The sequence below is a fragment of the Podarcis liolepis genome (genome assembly GCF_965112155.1).
Source record: "Podarcis liolepis genome assembly, chromosome: 13".
NCBI classification, from domain to species: Eukaryota; Metazoa; Chordata; class Lepidosauria; order Squamata; family Lacertidae; genus Podarcis; species Podarcis liolepis.
The window spans coordinates 38,396,257-38,417,902 of NC_139573.1; the positions used below are offsets into that span (position 1 = coordinate 38,396,257).

Below are 21,646 nucleotides of genomic sequence, written 5' to 3' on the forward strand. Positions count from 1 at the left end.
TCCGGGAGACACCCAGCAGTCATCAGGCGCGAAAGAGGGACAAGCTCCTGCACCTTTTATAGTTGTGCAGAAGAGGGAATTTCAGCAGGTGTTATATTGCGTGCCTGGCTAAATCCCCTCGGAAAACCCTATTGTATGATGAGGAATCAAGCGATACAAGGAAAGGAAACAGAGCTTAGGCAATGAAGGCAGAGACAAAGGTTACCCAGTGTTACGTGTTTGTGGGTGCACAGGACACCCTAAATTCCGGATCAAACTAGTGCTAGACCCAAATGTTTTATTTGAGCTGTGTGCTAAACGCTTCTAGGAAGTGAAGGCTGCGATGTTGCACAATGAATGAAACAGAAGTCGCGTACCTTTCTGATCGTCAAAATGGCAAAATGTAAACGCACTCTCACATTTCACTCATTCACCACCACCACATACACACATTCAGTGCCGGATTTACGTATTAGCTAAACAAGCGATAGCTTAGGGTCCAACTCTCTTGAGGGGCCCCCAAAAATTTCAAGGGAGGAAAAACTGTATTAATTGTATTTCAGCTCAACAATTTGATAAAATACATATTTTGTTATGTGCAAATGGCTTTAGATGCCTATTAGGTAAAGGTAAAGGTACCTCTGACCATTAGGTCCAGTCGCAGATGACTCTGGGGTTGCGGCGCTCATCTCGCTTTCAGGCCGAGGAAGCCGGTGTTTGTCTGCAGACAGCTTCCAGAGCATGTGGCCAGCATGACTAAGCCATTTCTGGCGAACCAGAGCAGCGCATGGAAATGCTGTTTACCTTCCCGCCAGAGCTGTACCTATTTATCTACTTGTACTTTGACGTGCTTTCGAACTGCTGGGTGGGCAGGAGCTGGGACTGAGCAACGGGAGCTCACCCCGTTGCGGGGATTCGAACTGCTGACCTTCTGATCGGCAAGCCCATGAGGCTCAGTGATTTAGACCACAGCGCCACCCATGTCCCTTAGATACCTATTAGGTCCACAAATTACCATATAGCATATATTCAACACACAAAAACAGCGACAATTTGTTGTTGACAAAGGACAGCTGGACATATAAAGGGCCCCATTACCTTCAGTAGCTTAGGGCCTCATCAGACCTAAATCTGGCCCTGCAAACACTGATTCTCAAGCATACATGCAGGTCCACAGCGCTCTGCCCTCCCGCACACCTGGCCTTACAAATTCACACCAAGTTTACAGACCCCACGTTGATCCCTAGAGTGCTTATTTGATAGGAGACCCGCGCTACAATGAGGACAGGGGCTAGTGGGCTACCAAAAAGGATGGCACCTACAGACACCTACCTGGGAGCATGTGCTATGGGGTTAATGGCCAAGGCTCCTACAGAATAGGTCCCTACTTACTTGTCCCTGTACAGTGGTACCTCGGGTTACATACGTTTCAGGTTACAGACGCTTCAGGTTACAGACTCCGCTAACCCAGAAATAGTACCTCGGGTTAAGAACTTTGCTTCAGGATGAGAACAGAAATCGCGCAGCGGCGCAACAACAACGGGAGGCCCCATTAGCTAAAGTGGTACCTCAGGTTAAGAACAGTTTCAGGTTAAGAACAGACCTCCGGGACTAATTAAGTGCGTAACCAGAGGTACCACTGTATAGGATTGCACTGTGAGTCTTTTTCTCAAGAGAGGAGCGTTATTGCTGGTTTTCGAAAGAAGCTCAGGGCATCCTGCGCAGCAGAAGGAAGCAACCATTTAATTGAAACGAATTGCTCCCATGAATTTTAAAGGTACCTCAGCACTGGCTGCTGCCTTGCCCCAGTGGTTTGTCGCTCTTGAAAACAGAAAAGGTGGAAATGTACTCTGCCCAGAACACTTTACTATACTGATACAACGCCTTTGAATGTGGGAGGCAGCATGCAAGTCAATGACTCGGTTAATCTTTTAAAGGCCTTTTGACGGAGCAAAAGCAGGCCCTTGATGCATCAGGCAGATTAAAAAACAACGAGGGATTTTTAAAAAGGAAGAGACATGCTCCTTTTTCTCTTCACACAGGAAGCATTGTCTCACCTACAATGGTGGCTTTTTTAAAATGCACGTGCATATTTATGCAGGTTTAATGGATCAATCAACTAAAACTTGTATGATTCATCCACTAAGACCCAGTCCACGCATGTAACAAGTAGAGAAATGGACTGCACCACTTCAGACTTGCAGGCAGAAGATATGTTTGTTTTTTTAATGTTCCCCCCGGAAGAGCTGCCTGCAAGTAGAAAACGAGCCCATCAAGGAGAATGGTCTTGCTCTAGCCTTCTCTACATTTTTACTTAAGCTTCTAATGTAGGGGGAGCATTAAAAAAATGCAGTTTGCCAACGTGCAATCTGATGTGATGCAGTCTAGTTCGCCTCATTCCCACTTCATTCTGCAAGCAGGTGTTGACTTGGCTGTGCAGATTTCTTTAGCTGTGCTCTGAAGTTTAATTGATCAGCCTTTTTGAGTGGGCAATGTTATGTACTGAAGTTCTCACCCTGGGCCAGCAGGGGGATACTGTAGATAGTTCAGGTCCACATATGCAAATAAGGGATCGAAAGTGACATTCAGTGATTAGATAGTTACAGAAAGTTGTTACAGTTACGTTGTACTGGAGCTCTATATAAGCAGGCTGACTGAACCCTTCAGTTCAGTTCTGTTCTGTCCTGGCCTGTGAATAAACAAGAGCTGTTTGAAGAATCGCTGTGTCGTCTGATATGTTCACCCACAACGTAACAGGCAATATGCTGAAAGGATGTTTGTGACCAAGTCAATGTATTTTCTTAGCAGCCTCTCTGGTAATTTACATCCAGGTCAGGTTTCCATTTGCTTTTTTTTTGGGGGGGGGGGAGTTGTATTTGATCCCAACTACTTTGAGACACAAGCAAGCTTCTTTTAAACTAAGCATCTACCAGCCTGGCTTTATCTCCTGGAGGAGACTGGTATTTTTTAAAATCACTTCTTACAATTATTAGTGATGTCGCAGGACCTCAAAATTAGGAGGCCCATATATCAACCTATCAGGTTCACAAATGCCCAAATGTTTGCTGGGCCTGGTTTTCTATCTAACAAATGTTATTATTCTTGCACTTCAAACCAAGATTTATTATGAGTTAAGCAGGAGAATATAACCCTGTGTGGTGTTTTTTCACAAGAGGAAGCACTGAACCTGCAGGGCAGCAGATCAGACAGGAAGGAGAGCTGCAATATAGGGCCTTCTAGGAAGATGCAACAGCTGGTCAGGTAAGTCTTTTTGTGTGGTTTTCTTGCTCTGTCCTTCCTTCCTCCCCCCCCCCCCCCGACAGCCATGGATCTCTGTGGGCCAATCAAACCAGACTCACATCAGTTTGTGGCTGTGTGTACCCAACTCATCCAAGGCCCAAGGCCTTCCAAATGTGCTCAGTTTGGCTCGGGGCTTGTTTGAATCTTTACTTCTCACCTTCTACCTTCTCTTTGCTTCTTTGAACGACTTGAAATGTGTGAGAAGGTGGAAGAAGTTATAGGGCTGCCATACATCCGGAATTTCCCAGACAATGCCAGGATTTGGCTGCCGAAAGTCTGGACAGAATCACCATGTGATCTGCAAGCAATCAAGTCCTCTGAATGCTTCTTGGCTTCCTCTTCTAAAAACAGTTGCAGATAGGTAGCCGTGTTGGTCTGCCATAGTCAAAATAAAAAAATTCCTTCCAGTAGCACCTTAAAGACCAACTAAGTTAGTTCTAGGTATGAGCTTTCGTGTGCATGCACACTTCTTCAGATCCCAAGAAGTGTATCAGATACCAAGAAGTGTATACCAAGAAGAAGGGTATCTGAAGAAGTGTGCATGCACACGAAAGCTCATACCTAGAACTAACTTAGTTGGTCTTTAAGGTGCTACTGGAAGGAATTTTTTTATTTCTTCTAAAAACAGTCCATTTTAGAGCCAAATCTCCAGCTAGCCTCACTTAGATTCGCTTTTACTGAGCTGTGTTTTCAAGCTATGCCTTCCACTGTTCTAGACGGACGATATAACAGGGCGCTGTACGAAGACAGACTCTGTATATGTGGGCAACCGCAGGTGGATGACTTCTTGCACTTTTTACTATATTGCACAATATACACTGGACCCAGGAGGCAGTTTCTCACCTTGCCGTCTATGGCTTCTCAGCAATGTAAGCGTTTCAGTGACTCATAAAGCTGCCCTTTTTTACTTTGGTGGCCCAAAAGATCTGAAAGAAGACCCTGGGCAATATAGCAGTGAACTGTAATAGGGACGCAGATAAATAGAGACCATTATTTGTGGAGCGACACCCGTTTTGCTTGTGTTTATTTTTGATTCAAATTTGTCATGGCCAATGACTAGTACAATAAAGTTCTTTGGATTGGCTGCTAAGAGTCACAACCAGTAATATCCAAGGCAACACGATGACCAAGTACCACAATGCTTTGTCAATATAAACTCTTTATATAATCTATACAGAACACTGAACAGTATGAAATATATGAATTATGTACTCTCTGCAAAACAAAAATTTCCAGAGATTTATAAGATTTCTGATAATTACTGATAATTGTTTGCAACACAGGGGTTTAATTGTTTGGTTAAGAGTCACGTCCAGGCAGAATTTTCGTCAGCTGATTTAAATGTCCGGCAACCCATTGTGGAAGTTGGGTTTTATGCTGAAAATGTTTAAAAATGGCTCAACAACTTTGGGGGGATGGAGATCGTGCAAAAAAGCTCATTTTTGGGGGGGGGGGGGGACTCAACAACTTTGGCCCCTAAAGGGGGGGGGAGAGAGAAGCTCAACAACTTTTGATTTCTACTTCCTGAAATATGGCAACCCTAAGTTATCAGCAGAGTGGAAAAGGCAACAGGCACATAGCTGATGACAGAGGATTGTGAAAGAAGGCGAGACAAGGGACTGCTTTACACCATCTGCATAGCTTTCCCCAAAGAATCCCGGTAACTGTAGTTTGTTAAGTGTGCTGGGAACTGTAGCTCTCATTCCCAGGATTATTTGGGAAAAGTCATGTGCTTCAAATGTATGGCATAGTTGTGAATACAGTGCAAAAGGAAAAAGGATTGGGGAGGGAAGAGGAAAGCAAGCTGTTCCTTATTTAGCCAATGGATGGAGCCAGCCTCGTCTTTACCATGCTATTACAGTGGTACCTTGGGTTACATACACTTCAGATTACATATGCTTCAGGTTACAGACTCCGCTAACCCAGAAATAGTGCTTCAGGTTAAGAACTTTGCTTCAGGATGAGAACAGAAATCGTGCTTCGGCGGCGCGGCAGCAGCAGGAGGCCCCATTAGCTAAAGTGGTGCTTCAGTTTAAGAACAGTTTCAGGTTAAGAACGGACCTCTGGAATGAATTAAGTACTTAACCTGAGGTACCACTGTATATTCTTCCTGGTGGGAAGAGGTGTAACCTCCCAACAGCCAGAGGCTTTGAGATATATTCAAAGAATTATAAACTTGGCCACTTCTCAACACAACACTCCTTGTTTAAAGCAAATTGTGGGGTTTGGTGGTGGAAAAGTAGGAAAGTGAACATCAAACTTAATTATGAAAGAACGCCAGCTCACACATAATTACTTATCTCCATTTCTCAAAACTTGGCTGAATGAGTTGAACCGAACATGGCTTGCGGGAAGGGGGGTGCGATTGTGACGAAAACAAAGAGGACTAAAGGAGTGGCTATCCCTGGAAGCACACGCACGCACCCCAATAATTCAAGCATTGCTGTGAAAGTAACTGTGATCAAAATCTGCCCCGGTGAACTCTATACTTCTCTCTGAAGCGTTTTTCCAGTCAGGCAAGTTCCAAGGTAGGGTGGGGTTCTGCCGCCGCCTGTGGGTGGGATCTGAAGCTGTCTCTACCTTGCTCGGTCTTTCAATTACTCATTCCGGGTGAGACACCAGAGAAAGTGCCTGGAGAAACGCCGGCTGCAATCTGGCAGCGGCTGTGCCCCATTCTTCCGCTCCATGGCCAATTCTATCAAGAAAGACCAGGTACAGATCCCTGACGGTTTTGTGGGTGATCCAAGTTACGGGCCTGGGCTGTTGGGTTTCCAGGACTGTTGTGTCCATAACTCCCGATTTCTCCGTAGGCATGGATCCGCAAACTCTTCAAGAAGAAAGTCTGCACCACGTTTATTGAGCAACCGGGGGAACTTGGGTGAGTAAAGCCTGGTTTTATTGCCCTCATCAAGATTCAGAATAGGCAATAGTGTGAAACCCCAACTTCCAGATCCTAGGGTATGTGTTATCATAACCCTCCCCTTCTCCTGTGCTTCTGCTACGGGTGGGGGAGGGATCTGACTCTGTTCGCTTTTAAATGGCAAACTTAGCCGGTTCACACTTTCCGAAACAATATAAAAACCACAGCGCAGCTGTTCTTTGGAATTTTCACTTCTCTGAATTTTGCAATGTAGTTCTCAGCCACGTACAAAATGTGTGTGTATGTGTACACACATACACACACACACGCTAACAGGTGAATGCCTATGTTAGTGAAAACGACATACTAAAAAATTAGGAGGAACTGCTTTGCAAAAATGAATACTCAGGGGAAATTGCATGGAAGCATGTGTAGCTTGGGAGAAAATTGCACTAAAATTCTGATGAATTGAATATTTGCTCTAAAATGCCGATAAGGACTTTTAAAAACTGATGTGGAAACGTTTAAAAACTTCTTTCCCCCTAAAACTGATGTGCAAACCTAAGACTGGAAAGATGAGAAACTGAAACAGACATATTTCCCTACTCCTTGGTCACTCCTATATTGCACTCCTAGCTTATTTTCTGCTTCCTCCCAGCACTGTCAGATATTAGCTGCATCTCTATGATTCCTCGTGTTTGCATCCTGTTCCCAATCCATTGCGTTTTCTGCCTAACACCTCTTGGCATCAGTTTCCTCCAGTGGTTTCTCTGTGTTAGGATGACCACTTACACATCGCCAGACAACAACAACCAGAGAGGAAATGCATTTAAAGAGGACACAAATCAGCATTAAATTGGCACATAATTTGTGTATGCTGGTTTGTTAGGTTTAGATGCAATTTTAGAAATAATTGCTACAATTTAAATACAAATGCAGGGCATTTTGCGGAAAGGGGAAGGGGAATGGGGCCAGGTGACCTGAGTGCTTGCTTGCTGCACTATCTAGATCAGCCTTTCTCAACTTGTGGATCCCCAGATGTTGTTGGACTACAACTCCCATCATCCCTGAGCTATGACCTTGCTAGCTAGGGGTGATGGGAGTTGTAGTTCAACAACATCTGGGGACCCACAGATTGAGAAAGGCTGATCTAGGTGCTGCTAAGTACCGTATTTTTCACTCTATAAGACGCACCAGACCACAAGATGCACCTAGTTTTTGGAGGAGGAAAACAAGAAAAAAAGTATTCTGAATCTCAGAAGCCAGAACAGCAAGAGGGATCGCTGCGCAGTGAAAGCAGCAATCCCTCTTGCTGTTCTGGCTTCTGTGATAGCTGCGCAGCCTGCATACGCTCCATAAGATGCACACACATTTCCCCATGCTTTTTAGGAGAGAAAAAATGAGTCTTATAGAGCAAATAATATGGTAATGATGGTTAGCTTCAAGGCCCTTGCCGTCCCTTTGTATAGTTCTTTGTTTTTAATTCAGACTTGGATCAGGTAGCCTTTCCAAGAGAGGACTGCTTCCTGTAAAGTGGGACACATGGCCACCCCACTGTATACATATGTGTGTGTGTGTATACGTATGTTGTTGTTGTTTAGTCGTTTAGTCGTGTCCGACTCTTCGTGACCCCATGGACCAGTGTATACATATGCATACACCGATTTCCATCATCTCTCCCCTTTACACACACACACACACACACACACACACACACGCACACACACACACACACACACACACACACACATTGCACCCCTTCCTACATTTTACAAACGAAAACTGGGAAACTCGTCTATTCTTGCAATGCTGCAACTCTCATATCATGGAACTGTAGCTGTGCTGCACACCGTTACCACACACAGCCTGTTAACAGCTTGCTTAAAAATGTAGCCTCCTCTGCAATCGTGCTGGTATTGATTTCTGAAGAAGGGTGTGTGTTAGTAAACGGATTAGTAGACTCCTTGGTGCCACCAGAGCAGGACTTTGGAGCAGGAGGCCAGGAGGAGACATTACCTTCGAAAGGTTGTGATGAGTGCCTAGAGTCACACCCACATTGCACATTTAAAGCATTCTTCATGTCATTTTAGCTGACATGGCTCTCACACACAGCTGCCTAATAATAATAATAATAATGGGAAATGCAGTTTGTTAAGCATGCTGGGAATCGTAGTTCCGTGTAATTTTTTTGTTGGCATCTATCTGTCTCGAGAGAGGGACGCGGGTGGCGCTGTGGGTTAAACCACAGAGCCTAGGACTTGCTGATCAGAAGGTCAGCGGTTCGAATCCCCGCAACAGGGTAAGCTCCCGTTGCTCAGTCCCTGCTCCTGCCAACCTAGCAGTTTGAAAGCACATCAAAGTGCAAGTAGATAAATAGGTCCCGCTCCGGCGGGAAGGTAAACGGTGTTTCCGTGCGCTGCTCTGGTTCGCCAGAAGCAGCTTAGTCATGCTGGCCACATGACCCGGAAGCTGTACACCGGCTCCCTCGGCCAATAAAGCGAGATGAGTGCAGCAACCCCAGAGTCGGCCACGACTGGACCTACTGGTCAGGGGTCCCTTTACCTTTTACCTATCTGTCTCGAGAGACAATGGAGTCCGCCTCCGGGAGTGAAGTCAAACAGCTGCATGAGCAGGACCCAAGTGACCTCCCTGGGACGTGTGTCTAGAGGTCCTGGGCTGCCCAGATGACAAGACTCGCTGATGTGGTCCAAAGGAAAGCAGCGCAATACGTTTGGCACCAGCTTAGTTGCAGACGTTGCAGGATGGAGGCATACAAGACGCCACCCAACCATCTTAGGGACTCCACTTTAGATTTAGCCTTTTCTTCTCCAAACGATTATCCTGCAAGGAAGTGAAGGATCAGAGTATTCCTTCTCCTCGATGGGGTACCTTCCTAGGTGGACAAGCTCCATCTGCCCCTCACTTTCCTCTGCCGCACATCTCCTAATAACCCTCAGCATACTACAGTTCCCAGGATTCTTGGCAGAGGGAGCCATGGCTGTTAAAGTGGGCATCAGAGCGCTTTAAATATATGCTGCAGACGTGACCTAAGGCTGTTAAGTCCAGAGTCTAAAATGACCGACTTGCACTAGTGGTGCAAGTAATTTGATCGCAAGAGTTTCCTTTTTTCATAAGTTATGTTGTTGGCTCTGTTTGTGTCCACTGCAGAACTGTATCGACTCAAAACACATTTTTCTATGTTCAGTGTCTCAGTACTGTACGCTATGAGCTGGCTTGAGGGGAAGTGGTACAGGTGAGCACCGTGCATTTAAGCTAGGAAATAATTTGCCTAGGCACACAGCCTGGATCTGATACTATTTGCACTCAAAAGCATTAAACAAGCAAACTTCTCCTACAATGTTGTTATAGCTAACAGTTAAAGGTAGGTATCTGTGTTGGTCTGCCGTAGTTGAAACAATTTTTTTTTTAATCCTTCCAGTAGCACCTTAGAGACCAGCTAAGTTTGTTATTGGTATGAGCTTTCATGTGCATGCACACTTCCTTAGATACACTGAAACAGAAGTCACCAGACCATAGCTGTCAACTTTTCCCTTTTCTTGCGAGTAATCCTATTCGGAATAAGGGAATTTCCATTTTAAAAAGGGAAACGTTGACAGCTATGCACCAGACCCTTATATATAGTGAGATATATATTACTCAGAAGGTTGATGGGAATGGGTGATTGGCTGATAGGTGTGGTAAACCTGTTGATGACTGTTAACGACCGCAATTGATCTTACAGGAAAAAGCAAGGGGTGAGATAGCTAAAAATAGCTTTATCATGTATAATGAGATAAGAATCCAATGTCTCTATTTAGACCAGGTCTCTCCATGGTTTTAAGTTTGGTAATAAGTTGCAATTCAGCAACTTCTCTTTCTGAAATTCTTTTGTAATAAGACAGCTACTTTGAGATCTTGCATAGAATGTCCTGGGAGATTGAAGTGTTCTTCTACTGGTTTCTCTGTCTTGTGATTCCTGATATCAGATTTATGTTCATTTATCCTTTGGCGTAGGGTTTGTAGGCCTCTTTGTCCAATACAGAGAGCTGAAGGGCACTGTTGGCATTTGATGTCATACACAGTGTTAGAAGATGAGCAATTAAATAGGCCTGAGATGGTATGTTTGATGTTGTTGGGTCCAGTGATGGTGTTGTCTGGGTGTATGTGGCAGCAAAGTTGGCATCTGGGTTTATTGCAGGCTCTGGTGCCAGCGTCCATGCTAAGTATTATTGTCTGTGCTTGCTGTATTATTGGTCTATAAGGGGCTACCGGAAGGAATTTTTTAAAATTTTGTTTCGGTTATAGCTAACAGTTCAATGTGAATCTCACCGATGGGTGAGAATCAAAGGCTGCACATGACTGGAGAGTACATACTTAGTGTTCGTGTACATGAAAATGCATGTGCGCGCGAAAGACAAGATATATCAGGTCCCCACACAAGATACCTAAGTCCTAAAGGCATTTCCTTGGTAGTGGATGAGAGCCAATAAACTGAAGCTCAAGCCAGATAAGACGGGAGACACTGTTAGTGGGTGGTTCCCTAGATCAGATGAATAGGAAGGTTGCCTGCTATTGATGGAGTTACCATACTTTCCCTCTAAAGGAGCAGGTATGCAGGTTGGGGTATAGTGGTGCCTTGCAAGACGAAATTAATTCGTTCCGCAAGTTTTGTCGTCTTGCGATTTTTTTCGTCTTGCGAAGCACGGTGTCGGGAAAGTTTTGGAAAAGCTTCAAAAGTCACCAAAGTCTTTAAAAACCTCAAAAAAGGCTACCACACCGTGTTCTATGAGTTGCTCCTCGAAGTCAAGTCGCAACTGTATTAACGGTGTTAAGAAAAAGGAAACAAACTTGCAAGACGTTTCTGTCTTGCGAAGCAAGCCCATAGGGAAAATCGTCTTGCGAAGCAACTCAAAAAACCAAAAACCCTTTCGTCTTGCGAGTTTTTTGTCTTGCGAGGCATTCGTCTTGCAAGGTACCACTGTACTTCTCAATCCATTGCTGTCCAGAAGGCCTTGGTCATGGGTAGGCAAACTAAGGCCCGGGGGCCGGATCCAGCCCAATCACCTTCTAAATCTGGCCTGCGGACGGTCCGGGAATCAGCGTGTTTTTACATGAGTAGAATGTGCCCTTTTATTTAAAATGCATCTCTGGGTTATTTGTGGGGCCTGCCTGGTGTTTTTACATGAGTAGAATGTGTGCTTTTATTTAAAATGCATCTCTGAGTTATTTGTGGGGCATAGGGAATTCATTCATTATTATTTTTTTCAAAATATAGTCCGGCCCCCCACAAGGTCTGAGGGACAGTGGACCGGCCCCCTGCTGAAAAAAATTGCAGACGCCTGGCCTTGGTGGTGCGAGGTGCCTTTCATCAACATTGGCTGGTGGTCCACCTGCACCCCTATCTGGAATGGAATAGCCTAACGTCTGTCATCTATGCTCTGATAACCTCTAGTCCAGGGGTCTGCAACCTTTAAGACAAAAAGAGCCACTTGGACCCGTTTCCGATGAAAACAACAACTGGGAGCCGCAAAACCGGGAAGGTGACGTCGGGACTAATGCACGCACCGCCCCCATGCGACGTCACAGCCAGTACAGCGCCCGCCACAGTGGGGAGTGTCGGGGCACACAATGAGCCTCCTCCCCTCTCTAGTATCCGCCCCGGAGCCGCGGCAAAGGTTTAAAAGAGCCACATGCGGCTCCGGAGCCGCAGGTTGCAGACCCCTGCTCTAGGCCAAATTACTGCACCACATTATACGTGGGGCTGCCACTGAAGACAGTGTGGAAACTTAAGTTGACAGAATACAGTGGTACCTTGGTTCTCAAATGGCTGGGCTTCCAAACAAATCAGCTCCTGAAAGCCGCAAACTCAGAAGTGAGGGTTCCGGTTTGCGAACGCCATTCGGAAGCCAAATGGCGGAAACGGCTTCTGTGGCTTCCGATTGAGTGCAGGAAGCTCCTGCAGCCAATCGGAAGCTGCGCCTTGGTTTTTGAACCGTTTCGGGAGTCGAACGGACTCCCGAAATGGATTAAGTTCGAGAACAGTACCACTGTATTCACAACTTGCAGACTTAACATATAGAATAAGAGCACAAGAAGAGCATATGCTTAAAGAAGATTGGAAAACGTTTATTGAGAATATAGGAAATAATTGTGTACAGCTGGAAACGCTGGCAGCTTTAAGATAAACAGTGTAAATAAATTTTGATGGATGCAATAATGAATACAGTGCTACCTCGGGTTAAGTACTTAATTTGATCCGGAGGTCCGTTCTTAACCTGAAACTGTTCTTAACCTGAAGCACCACTTTAGCTAATGGGGCCTCCTGCCGCCGCCACGCCGCCGGAGCATGATTTCTGTTCTCATCCTGAAGCAAAGTTCTTAACCCGAAGTACTATTTCTGGGTTAGCAGAGTCTGTAACTTGAAGCGTCTGTAACCTGAAGCTTATGTAACCCAAGGTACCACTGTACTAAATGGTATAGTTTTTGTAAAATATGCAGGGATTTTTGATATGTAAAATGAACAATGGAAAGAGAAAAAGGGAAGTCAATGATATCTTAAGCACTTCAGTTGGTGCAGAATTCAGAGGCAACCTGAGAGCAGGGCCTTCTCTGCAGTGGCTTCCCGCTTACAGAATGCTCTCCTCAGGGGGGCTCACCTGCCACCTTTTCTTACATAATTTTAGGCGCCAGGCAAAAACATTCCTCTTCCCCCAGGCCTTTGGCTAATTAAACATTCTACGGCCTGTAACTGGGAGGGTATTGTTTTTGTTTGTTACTATGGTACGTGTTTTTGTGTTTTGATTTTGTAAACCGCCCTGCGGCCCTCAGATTTTGCACAAAACTTGGAAAAGTGTGAATTTTGAAGGATGGCTGTGTTTTTTTGTTTTTAGTTCTCTTAGTGTTTCGGAAACTGCAAATTCGATAGATTTGCATTTAAATGCAAACGGAGTTGCTCCACCATTCCTAACTCCACACGTACATTTTTTATATATATACTTTTTTCTCAGCTGCCAGGGGCCCTTCTTGACCCAGGGTGTGGACCCAAAGGAGAACAGGCTTTTGTCTATGCCCCCCCCAAAACTTAGGGGTACACCCTTTTTCGGGACGCGGGTGGCGCTGTGGTCTAAACCACTGAGCCTAGGGCTTGCCAATCAGAAGGTCAGCGGTTCGAATCCCCGTGACAGGGTGAGCTCCCGTTGCTCAGTCCCTGCTCCTGCCAACCTAGCAGTTCGAAAGCACGTCAAAGTGCAAGTAGATAAATAGGTACCGCTCTGGCGGGAAGGTAAACGCCGTTTCCGTGTGCTGCTCTGGTTCGCCAGAAGCGGCTTAGTCATGCTGGCCACATGACCCGGAAGCTGTACGCCGGCTCCCTTGGCCAATAAAGCGAGATGAGCGCCGCAACCCCAGAGTCGTCCGCGACTGGACCTAACGGTCAGGGGTCCCTTTACCTTACACCCTTTTTCAGATTTCCCCTTTGTGCTTTCCCGTTCTGTAGGGGTCCTTGCTTGTGCCAGTGTGGCAGCCCTCGCAGCAAGCACATCGCTGTAGCCACAGAAGATGCCTTTGGAGCAGCCATTGTCAGCAAATGGGACTCAGCCCAACACACAACAGAGGGGCCTACCGATGCCTATGGCGAGGTCAAGTTTGTGGGCACTGGCCGCAGACCCAGCAAGGTAAGGTTTTTCCTGGAAGGGGATAGATTATGGAGGTGGCAGAGTTATGGGCGAAGATAATAATAATAATAATAATAATAATAATAATAATAATAATAATAATTATGTTTGTTTGTTTGTTTTATACCCCGCCCATCTGGCTGGGTTTCTCCAGCCACTCTGGGCGGCTTCCAACAATAGTCTATTAAACATTAAAAACTTCCCTAAACAGGGTTGCCTTCAGATGTCTTCTAAAAGTCTGGTAGTTGTTCTACAGGGCGAGTGCCACTACCGAGAAGGCCCTCTGCCTGGTTCCCAGTAACTTGGCTTCTCGCAGCAAGGGAACCGCCACAAGGCCCTCGGAGCTGGACCTCAGTGTCCGGGCAGAACGATGGGGGTGGAGATCTTGAAGCCGACATTCTCATTCCTCTTCCCACTGCAGTTCATTCGCCTGTCTGACACGTCTGACCCTGCTGCTGCTTACGGCCTGGTAATGCACCACTGGAAAATCCCGCGCCCCAACCTGGTGGTATCAGTGGTAGGGGGCGAAGGCGAGGTACGGGTGAGGGCCTGGCTTAAGGATGTGCTGAGAAAAGGGCTCGTCAAAGCCGCCCAGAGCACAGGTAAGGACCACCCTGGGGCCTGTTTTCATTCCACACTTTTGCGCGTTCGTCGCTGGTGTTTCAGACTGATGTGATCAAAGCACTGCACTGGGGCCAGTGTGATTCCTGGTCCTGCTGATACTCTGTACCATGAGTACTGGATCCGACCCAATCCCCTTCTAAATCTGGCCAGCGGATGGACCAGGAATCAGCTTGTTTTTACATGAATATATTGTTTCCTTTTATTTAAAATGCATCTCTGGGTTCTTTGTGGGGCCTGCCTGGTGTTTTTACATGAGCAGAATGTGTGCTTTTATTTAAAATGGGTTATTTGTGGGGCATAGAAATTCGTTCACCCCCCCCCCCCCCATATAGTCAGGCCCCCCACAAGGTCTGAGGGGCAGTGGACCAGCCCCCTGCTGAAAAAGTTTGCTGACCCCTGCTCTGTACTGTATATAAAACAAAAAAAATATTAAGGGAATCGTCAACATTAGTAAAGAAACAGCGATTTGGAAGCTCTATAAACATGCAACACCAGATGGCATCAGAGGGCAGGAAATTTTAAAACACGCTTTTCCATAGGGATTTCTTTCTTTTGTTATAACAATCCAGTGGGGGAACGCAGGGGTACGCGTACCCCTAAACATTTTGTGAATCTGACTTAGTGGCACACATACTCCTAAACATTTTTGTCGACATGCTTTCTGCGAAGAAGCAAAGCCGCTCTCAGCCGCAGGAGCAGGTTTCTTAAGACCCGGCGCGCTCGTCTATGCCATTTCCGTTGCCTCCTCCAGCAGCAACAGCAAAGGCCGGGGGGGGGGAGCGCAGCCCGGGCTTCCTTGCCGCTACAGGAACCAATCACAAAGCAGAACCTTCCTAGCCGCACGCCGCTAGCTCCTGCCGCATCCCTCAAGGCCCGTTCATGCTTGGAGAACTCTGTGGGGCTGTCCTGGAAGCACCGTGTAGCTGCAGCTATAGACGTATTACTAAAAGATAGCTTGAAAGATGCAGCACCAATTTCCCCCACAGTTTCCCCCTCCCGCACACACAACAAAACGTAGCAAAAGGCAAGGCGCTTGAGTAGGGTTTTGTGGGGGTTATTGCTCAATTTTGACCTAGGGGGAAATGTAAGAATTATACATGTAAACTTCATTCTGTGGCTATTACACTGTGTAGCTGTAACACAAAAAAACCAAAATAATTTTAAAAAGAACAACGGATGGGCTGTGGGACAAATCCTGTCCTCTGATTCCCTCACCCATTCTGTAAACAACAACAAAAGCAACCTCACTGAGCTGTACATGAGCAAAACAATTAAAACAATAAATCAACTATCACGGCAATAAGCATGTAAAACAGGAGAGGTGGAAGTAAATGCATACATAAGCCTCCGAAGGGCAGAATGACAGTTGATGCTTGAAAAAGCCTGGACAAATACATGGGAATAAAAGTTTATTTGGCAATAAAAAGCAATTTGACAGCAGGCTGGGGTTGGGGAGTTGGGGGAAGACTTCTAGAAAAAATAGGTGACTGACCAAGGCACTAAGGCTACACTGCCACCTGTCTTGGTGCTATTACTAACAACAACAACAACAACAGCAGCAGCAATAATAATAATAATAATAATAATAATAATAATAATAATAATAATATAAATAAATAAATTTTATTTATACCCCGCCCTCCCCAGCCAAGACCGGGCTTAGGACGGCTAACAACCAATTATAAAAACTTGAAGTATTTAATTGAAACCCACTAAAATGAAAGCCGTTGCTAGGTAATTCTGCTATGATTCCATGTAATTCTGCAATAATTACATGTAATTCTGCAATAATTCTAATGAGGCTGCCCTTCAAAACGAGAAAATAAGCTGTTCTTTCCTCCTGTGTGATTAATTATTTCCACCCTGTGCACGTCTACTTGGCTTTAGTGCATTCCTTTGGCTCTGGATTTCTTTATTAGTTTACAACGACTTTTAATGTCCTCTGGTTGGAGTATAAACGATAAGGGGAAGGCAAAGGAAGGAGCGGGAGAGGCAACAGAGGAGGAGGCTGTTGCCTGCCAGCTACTGTTTGGATTATTTTTGAAAAGAATTAATACAATAGGGACATTCTACTCTAAAGCGAGAGAACGTCCCGCTTTTCATGCAAAACATTGGAGTGTGTGATCAAATCCTTACGTGCCACTGGATATAAAATCTTTTTCATAGTTCTGTTTGGTACAGTGGTACCTTGGTTCTCAAACTTAATCCGTTCCGGAAGGCCGTTCCAAAACCAAAGCGTTCCAAAACCAAGGCACGCTTTCCCATAGAAAGTAATGCAAAAAAATGGATTAATCCATTCCAGACTTGAAAAAACAACCCCTAAAACAGCAATTTAACATGAATTTTACTATTTAACAAGACCATTGATCCATAAAATGAAAGCAATAAAAAATGTACGTGCCTCGGGTTACTGACTTAATTCGTTCTGGAGGTCCGTTCTTAACCCGAAACCTTAACTTGAGGCGCACTTTTTCTAATGGGGCCTCCTGCTGCCGCTGCGCCGCCAGTGCACAATTTCTGTTCTCATCCTGGGCAAAGTACTTAACCTGAGGTACTACTTCTGGGTTAGCGGAGTTTGTAACCCGAAGTGTTTGTAACCCAAAGCGTTTGTAACCTGAGGAAGCACTGTAGCAAAAACAGACACACCTCAGCATAATGGCTCAAAACAGAACTGTGGCACTCGAAACGGAAGTGTGGCACTCAAACCGGAAGCATAACACTCAAAACGGAGCCTGTTCGGCTTCCGATAAAAGTTCGCAAAGCGGAACACTTACTTCTGGGTTTCCAGTGTTTGGGTTCCAAGGTGTTTGAGTACCAAGGTGTTTGAGGACCAAGATCCCAGTGTACTTGGGGTGTACAATCATACCTCTTGTTCAGGTTCAAGTTACACTCTTTCAGGATATGTCCCGCGGCGACCCGGCAGTAACAGAACGGGTTACTTCTGGGTTTCTCCGCTCGAGCATGCGCAGACACTCAAAATGATGTCATGCGCAGAAGCGGCAAATCGCGACCCATGCAGACGCGCAGACACGGGTTGCGTCCTGCTCATGTTGCTAACGGGGCTCCAGAATGGATCCCGTTCACAACCAGAGGTACCACTCTACTTTGGAGGCGGTATGTGTTTCTGCGGCTGCAGAAGTGCGCTCAAGCAGGAGGTTGCTTTTGTACATTTCACAAGGAGGAGAGACCTGCCTGCATTGTGGAAGGCGTGATTATTGCAAAGAAAGCTTGCGTGCATGACTGAAGGAGAAGGAAGCGACAGCTGCTGCTTCCAGAAGGGTGTTTTGTGTGCTTTTCTTATTCTTATTCCTGTCAGTGTTTATGTTTGAGAAGGAGTGCTGTTTTGGGGTGTGTTTATGGCAGCAGTTGTGAGCCCTTTGCCTGGGCGTGGGTTATTGAGAGAGAGGGAGAGAGGGTCTGGGTACACAGCGGGACATTCCCAGCCTGGCTTGTATGTGTGTAATTTGTGAGATAGTCAGGTTATGTATGGGTCACGGGGTTGTTCTTTGTCCAATAGGTGTGTCTCAAGTGAATGATTGGCATCCTCTGTCTTTTGTGGTCATTTGTCAAATATAACAACAGGTTACACCTGTTAGCAAGGGGGTGGCCTAGGGGCAGGCAGCGTGACAGCTGCTTTCAACGGTCCCAGACAAGCACACCACCTTTCAATATTTAAATAAATATTGATTAAATGTGTAATGAATATTGAAAAAATATATTTTAATAATAATATGCACAGAGATGGAAAGAAAATGTAGCTAAAACCAAGGAAGGGTGGCAGACAAAACTGATGGACTTTGCAGAAACGGAGACACTTCCCAAATTAATTTCCAAATTATAGGGATAGATATGCAATTTTGGATATGTAATTTTGTGTAGAATTATTTGTAAAATGGCAAAATGAAAAATAATTGATGATGATGATGATGATGATAATATTGATGATGATGATGATAATGTTTTATTTCCAATACCATACTTTATTTTTATTTTTTGGTAACACACGCCACTTTTGTAATTCACACACGCTTTGCCACTCCTACACAGGTGCCTGGATTATGACTGGTGGACTCCAAGCTGGCGTCGGACGCCATGTTGGAGAAGCTGTGAGGGACCACACGACCGCTAGTTCTAACCCCAGCACCCATGTGGTGGCGATGGGCATTGCTCCGTGGGGCATCGTCGAGCAGCGCCAATGTCTTGTGAACCCCAAGGTATTGGAGAGGGGGGTGACAGAGAAGACCGCAAATGGGTACAGAGGTGATGGGATGAGCGTGGAAGACACAGCAGCTTATTTCAGTCCTTCTGTCAGGGCGCGGGGAGGTCAAGAGCAGGTCAGCAATAACTCACATGGTGTCAGTGAACTCTCTTTATTCAAAGAAACGAAATCAGCTCAGGAGGATAGGTCTTGTGAGCACAGCAACTCTTCCCGGTCAATCTTGCCCAAATGAAGCAAGTACACTGTATTTTTTGCTCTATAAAAAAACGCACCCAACCAAAAGACGCACCTAGTTTTAGAGGAGGAGAACAAGAAAAAAATATTCTCTCTCTGTGCAGCGCCTCTCCAGCAAAGCAGGAGGAGAAATGGAAGGGGCTCCATTTCTCCTGCCGCTTTGCTGAAGGGGCGCTGCGTAGTTCTCCCTCTCTGCGCAGCGCCTCTCCAGCAAAGCGAAGTTAGAACAGCAAGAGGGATTGCTGTGCAGTGAAAACAGCGATCCCTCTTGCTGTTCTGGCTTCTGGGATAGCTGTGCGTTCCTCCCGTTGCTCTGAAGAGGCTTCGCTATCCCTGAAGACAGTAGGGCAAGAGGGATCGGTGCGCACCGATCCCTCTTGCTCTCCTGGCTTCAGCGACAGCTGCGCAGCCCGCATTCGCTCCATAAGACGCACACACATTTCCCCTTACTTTTTAGGAGGGGGAAAGTGCGTGTTATAGAGCAAAAAATACGGTAGTCAGGAGTGAAGGTCACCACCTTCCCACAGGTTCCCAAGTCTCCTCCCTTCCTGGGTCCCTTCGGAGCAATCTGAGACTACCATGCCGTGTCTGTCTTTGCTCTGTCCTCTTCACACCTCTTTGGGTTCTGGGATGCCAGCAAGGAGGGGAGCTGGGCTGGGACTCCCTGGCTTCTTCACAAGCTGGTCGCTTCTCTGCATCTTGGCCAGCCTCTGCTTCTGCTTCTGTACTGCTCTCTGCCACAGGCTCTCCCTGCTCACTAAGCCCTGTTACCTCTTCAGCTTACGAAACCTCTCCTGCTCCCAGTCTTCTCCCTCTTCTTCCTCTGACCACACATCATCACCAACCCCCAGGCTCTGGGCCTTCTTCCCTTGGGGGCTCCCCAGCTGGTGCCTCCCACTTCTCCTCTGCACCCAACTATTATATTAATAATAATTTATTATTTATACCCCACCCATCTGGCTGGGTCTTCCCAGCCGCTCTGGGCGGCTCCCAACAGAATATTAAAATCACGATAAAACATCAGACATTAAAAAATTCCCTAAACAGGGCTGCCTTCAAATGTCTTCTAAAAGTCAGATAGTTGTTTATTTCCTTGACATCTGGCGGGAGGCCGTTCCACAGGCAGGTGCCACCACTGAGAAGGCCCTCTGCCTGGTTACCTGTAACCTCACTTCTTGCAGTGAGGGAACCGCCAGAAGGCCCTCGGAGCTGGACCTCAGTGTCCGGGCAGAATGATGAGGGTGGAGACACTCCTTCAGGTATACTGGGCCGAGGCCGTTTAGGGCAGGCATAGGAAAACTTGGCCCTTCAGATGTTTTGGGACTACAACTCCCATCATCCCTAGCTAACAGGACCAGTGGTCAGGGATGGTGGGAGTTGTAGTCTCAAAATATCTGGAGAGCCGTGTTTGCCTATGCCTGGTTTCGGGCTTTAAAGGTCAGCACCAACACTTTGAATTGTTCCCGGAAACATACTGGGAGCCAATGTAGGTCTTTCAGGACGGGTGTTATGTGTTCTTGGCAGCCACTCCCAGTCACCAGTCTAGCTGCCACATTCTGGATTAAAAGTCCCTGGCTCCTTCCTTCATTTGCTCCCTGTTTTTCCCTCCTTCTGCAGGGTTTGTTCCCAGCACTTTATCCCAGGACAGTCCCTTCTGCCCCTTACTGCCCTCTGGATGCCAACCACTCTGCCTTCTTCTTGGTGGACAACGGGACGCAGGGCAGGGTGGGCGGCGAGGCCTCCTTCCGTGCCCGTCTGGAACGCTACATTGCCCAGCAGAAAGTGGGAGCTGGCGGTAAGACACTTTCCTCGTTCGCAAAGATTTCATTTCCTTGGCTTACCTTGGGGTGGGTGGCAACTTCCACAGCCTCAAAAGAGGAATTGCATCAGGAGGAGAGGCCAAGTTTATTTCTTTCAAGAAAAGGAATTTAACGTTTGCATATGATGCTGTATTTGTACAGTTGCAGATTTAGAGGTGATTTCTGTAATTTAAATTTAAATTCATAGATAGTCTATCTGAAAAAATAAACTGAGAATTGAATTTGTATCAAAATGGGAGGCCTTCAGAACATATCTTAAACACAATTATAACATGTTAAAATCTGTAGCATCTTTTGAGTGATCCCAGCAGTTTTTATTAATTGCTTATATAAATATAAACATTTAGGAATTGTGAAAATATTAACATAAAAAATAGTGTTTCGATATGGCAGTAAATTTATGTAAAAAGAATTAAGGAATAAATGGGAAGTCGGGTATAAAAGATAATGAGATTTTTTTACTTTTATTGTAGCATGAAATTGTAATCATAAATTGTTGTCAAAATTTTTATCTTAATAACAGATTGTGTAAATTTCATTCTCTTTCCTTTTCCCTCCCCTCTTAAGTTGTACCCCCTTTTCAGTATCGTTCCCTTTTTTCTGTATGTAATAAGCATCGAAATAAAATAACATTTCAGAAAAACAAAAAACAAAACAAATTTAAATTCAAATACAATACATTGGGATGTGTGTGATGCTGGTCCTACTCAGGGTAGACCAGTTGAAATTCTGTTTAATAATAATAATAATTTATTATTTATACCCCACCCATCTGGCTGGGTTCCCCCAGCCACTCTGGGCGGCTTCCAACAGAAGATTAAAAATACATTAAAACACCAGTCATTAAAAACTTCCCTAAACAGGGCTGCCTTCAGATGCTTTCTAAACGTCAGATAGTTTATTCAGGTTCCTGCCCCAGGTGTCCTCACCTGCACCG

At 45.7% G+C, this 21,646-nt stretch overlaps 1 protein-coding gene across 3 annotated transcripts in view; it reads left to right on the top strand.

Annotated features, from left to right (window-relative positions):
- Positions 1-2,868: 2,868 nt before the first annotated feature.
- The window catches only part of TRPM4 (transient receptor potential cation channel subfamily M member 4), a 46,969-nt gene continuing 28,191 nt past the window's right edge, over positions 2,869-21,646 (top strand). The window contains exons 1-6 of one of the 3 annotated variants that reach the window (XM_083469479.1): positions 2,869-3,240; positions 6,090-6,157; positions 13,635-13,812; positions 14,234-14,414; positions 18,484-18,650; positions 20,507-20,684. In XM_083469479.1, coding sequence (XP_083325605.1) covers positions 14,285-14,414; positions 18,484-18,650; positions 20,507-20,684 — 475 coding nt within the window. In that variant the 5' untranslated portion in view covers positions 2,869-3,240; positions 6,090-6,157; positions 13,635-13,812; positions 14,234-14,284. The other 2 variants (XM_083469480.1, XM_083469478.1) reach the window with 2 other exon arrangements.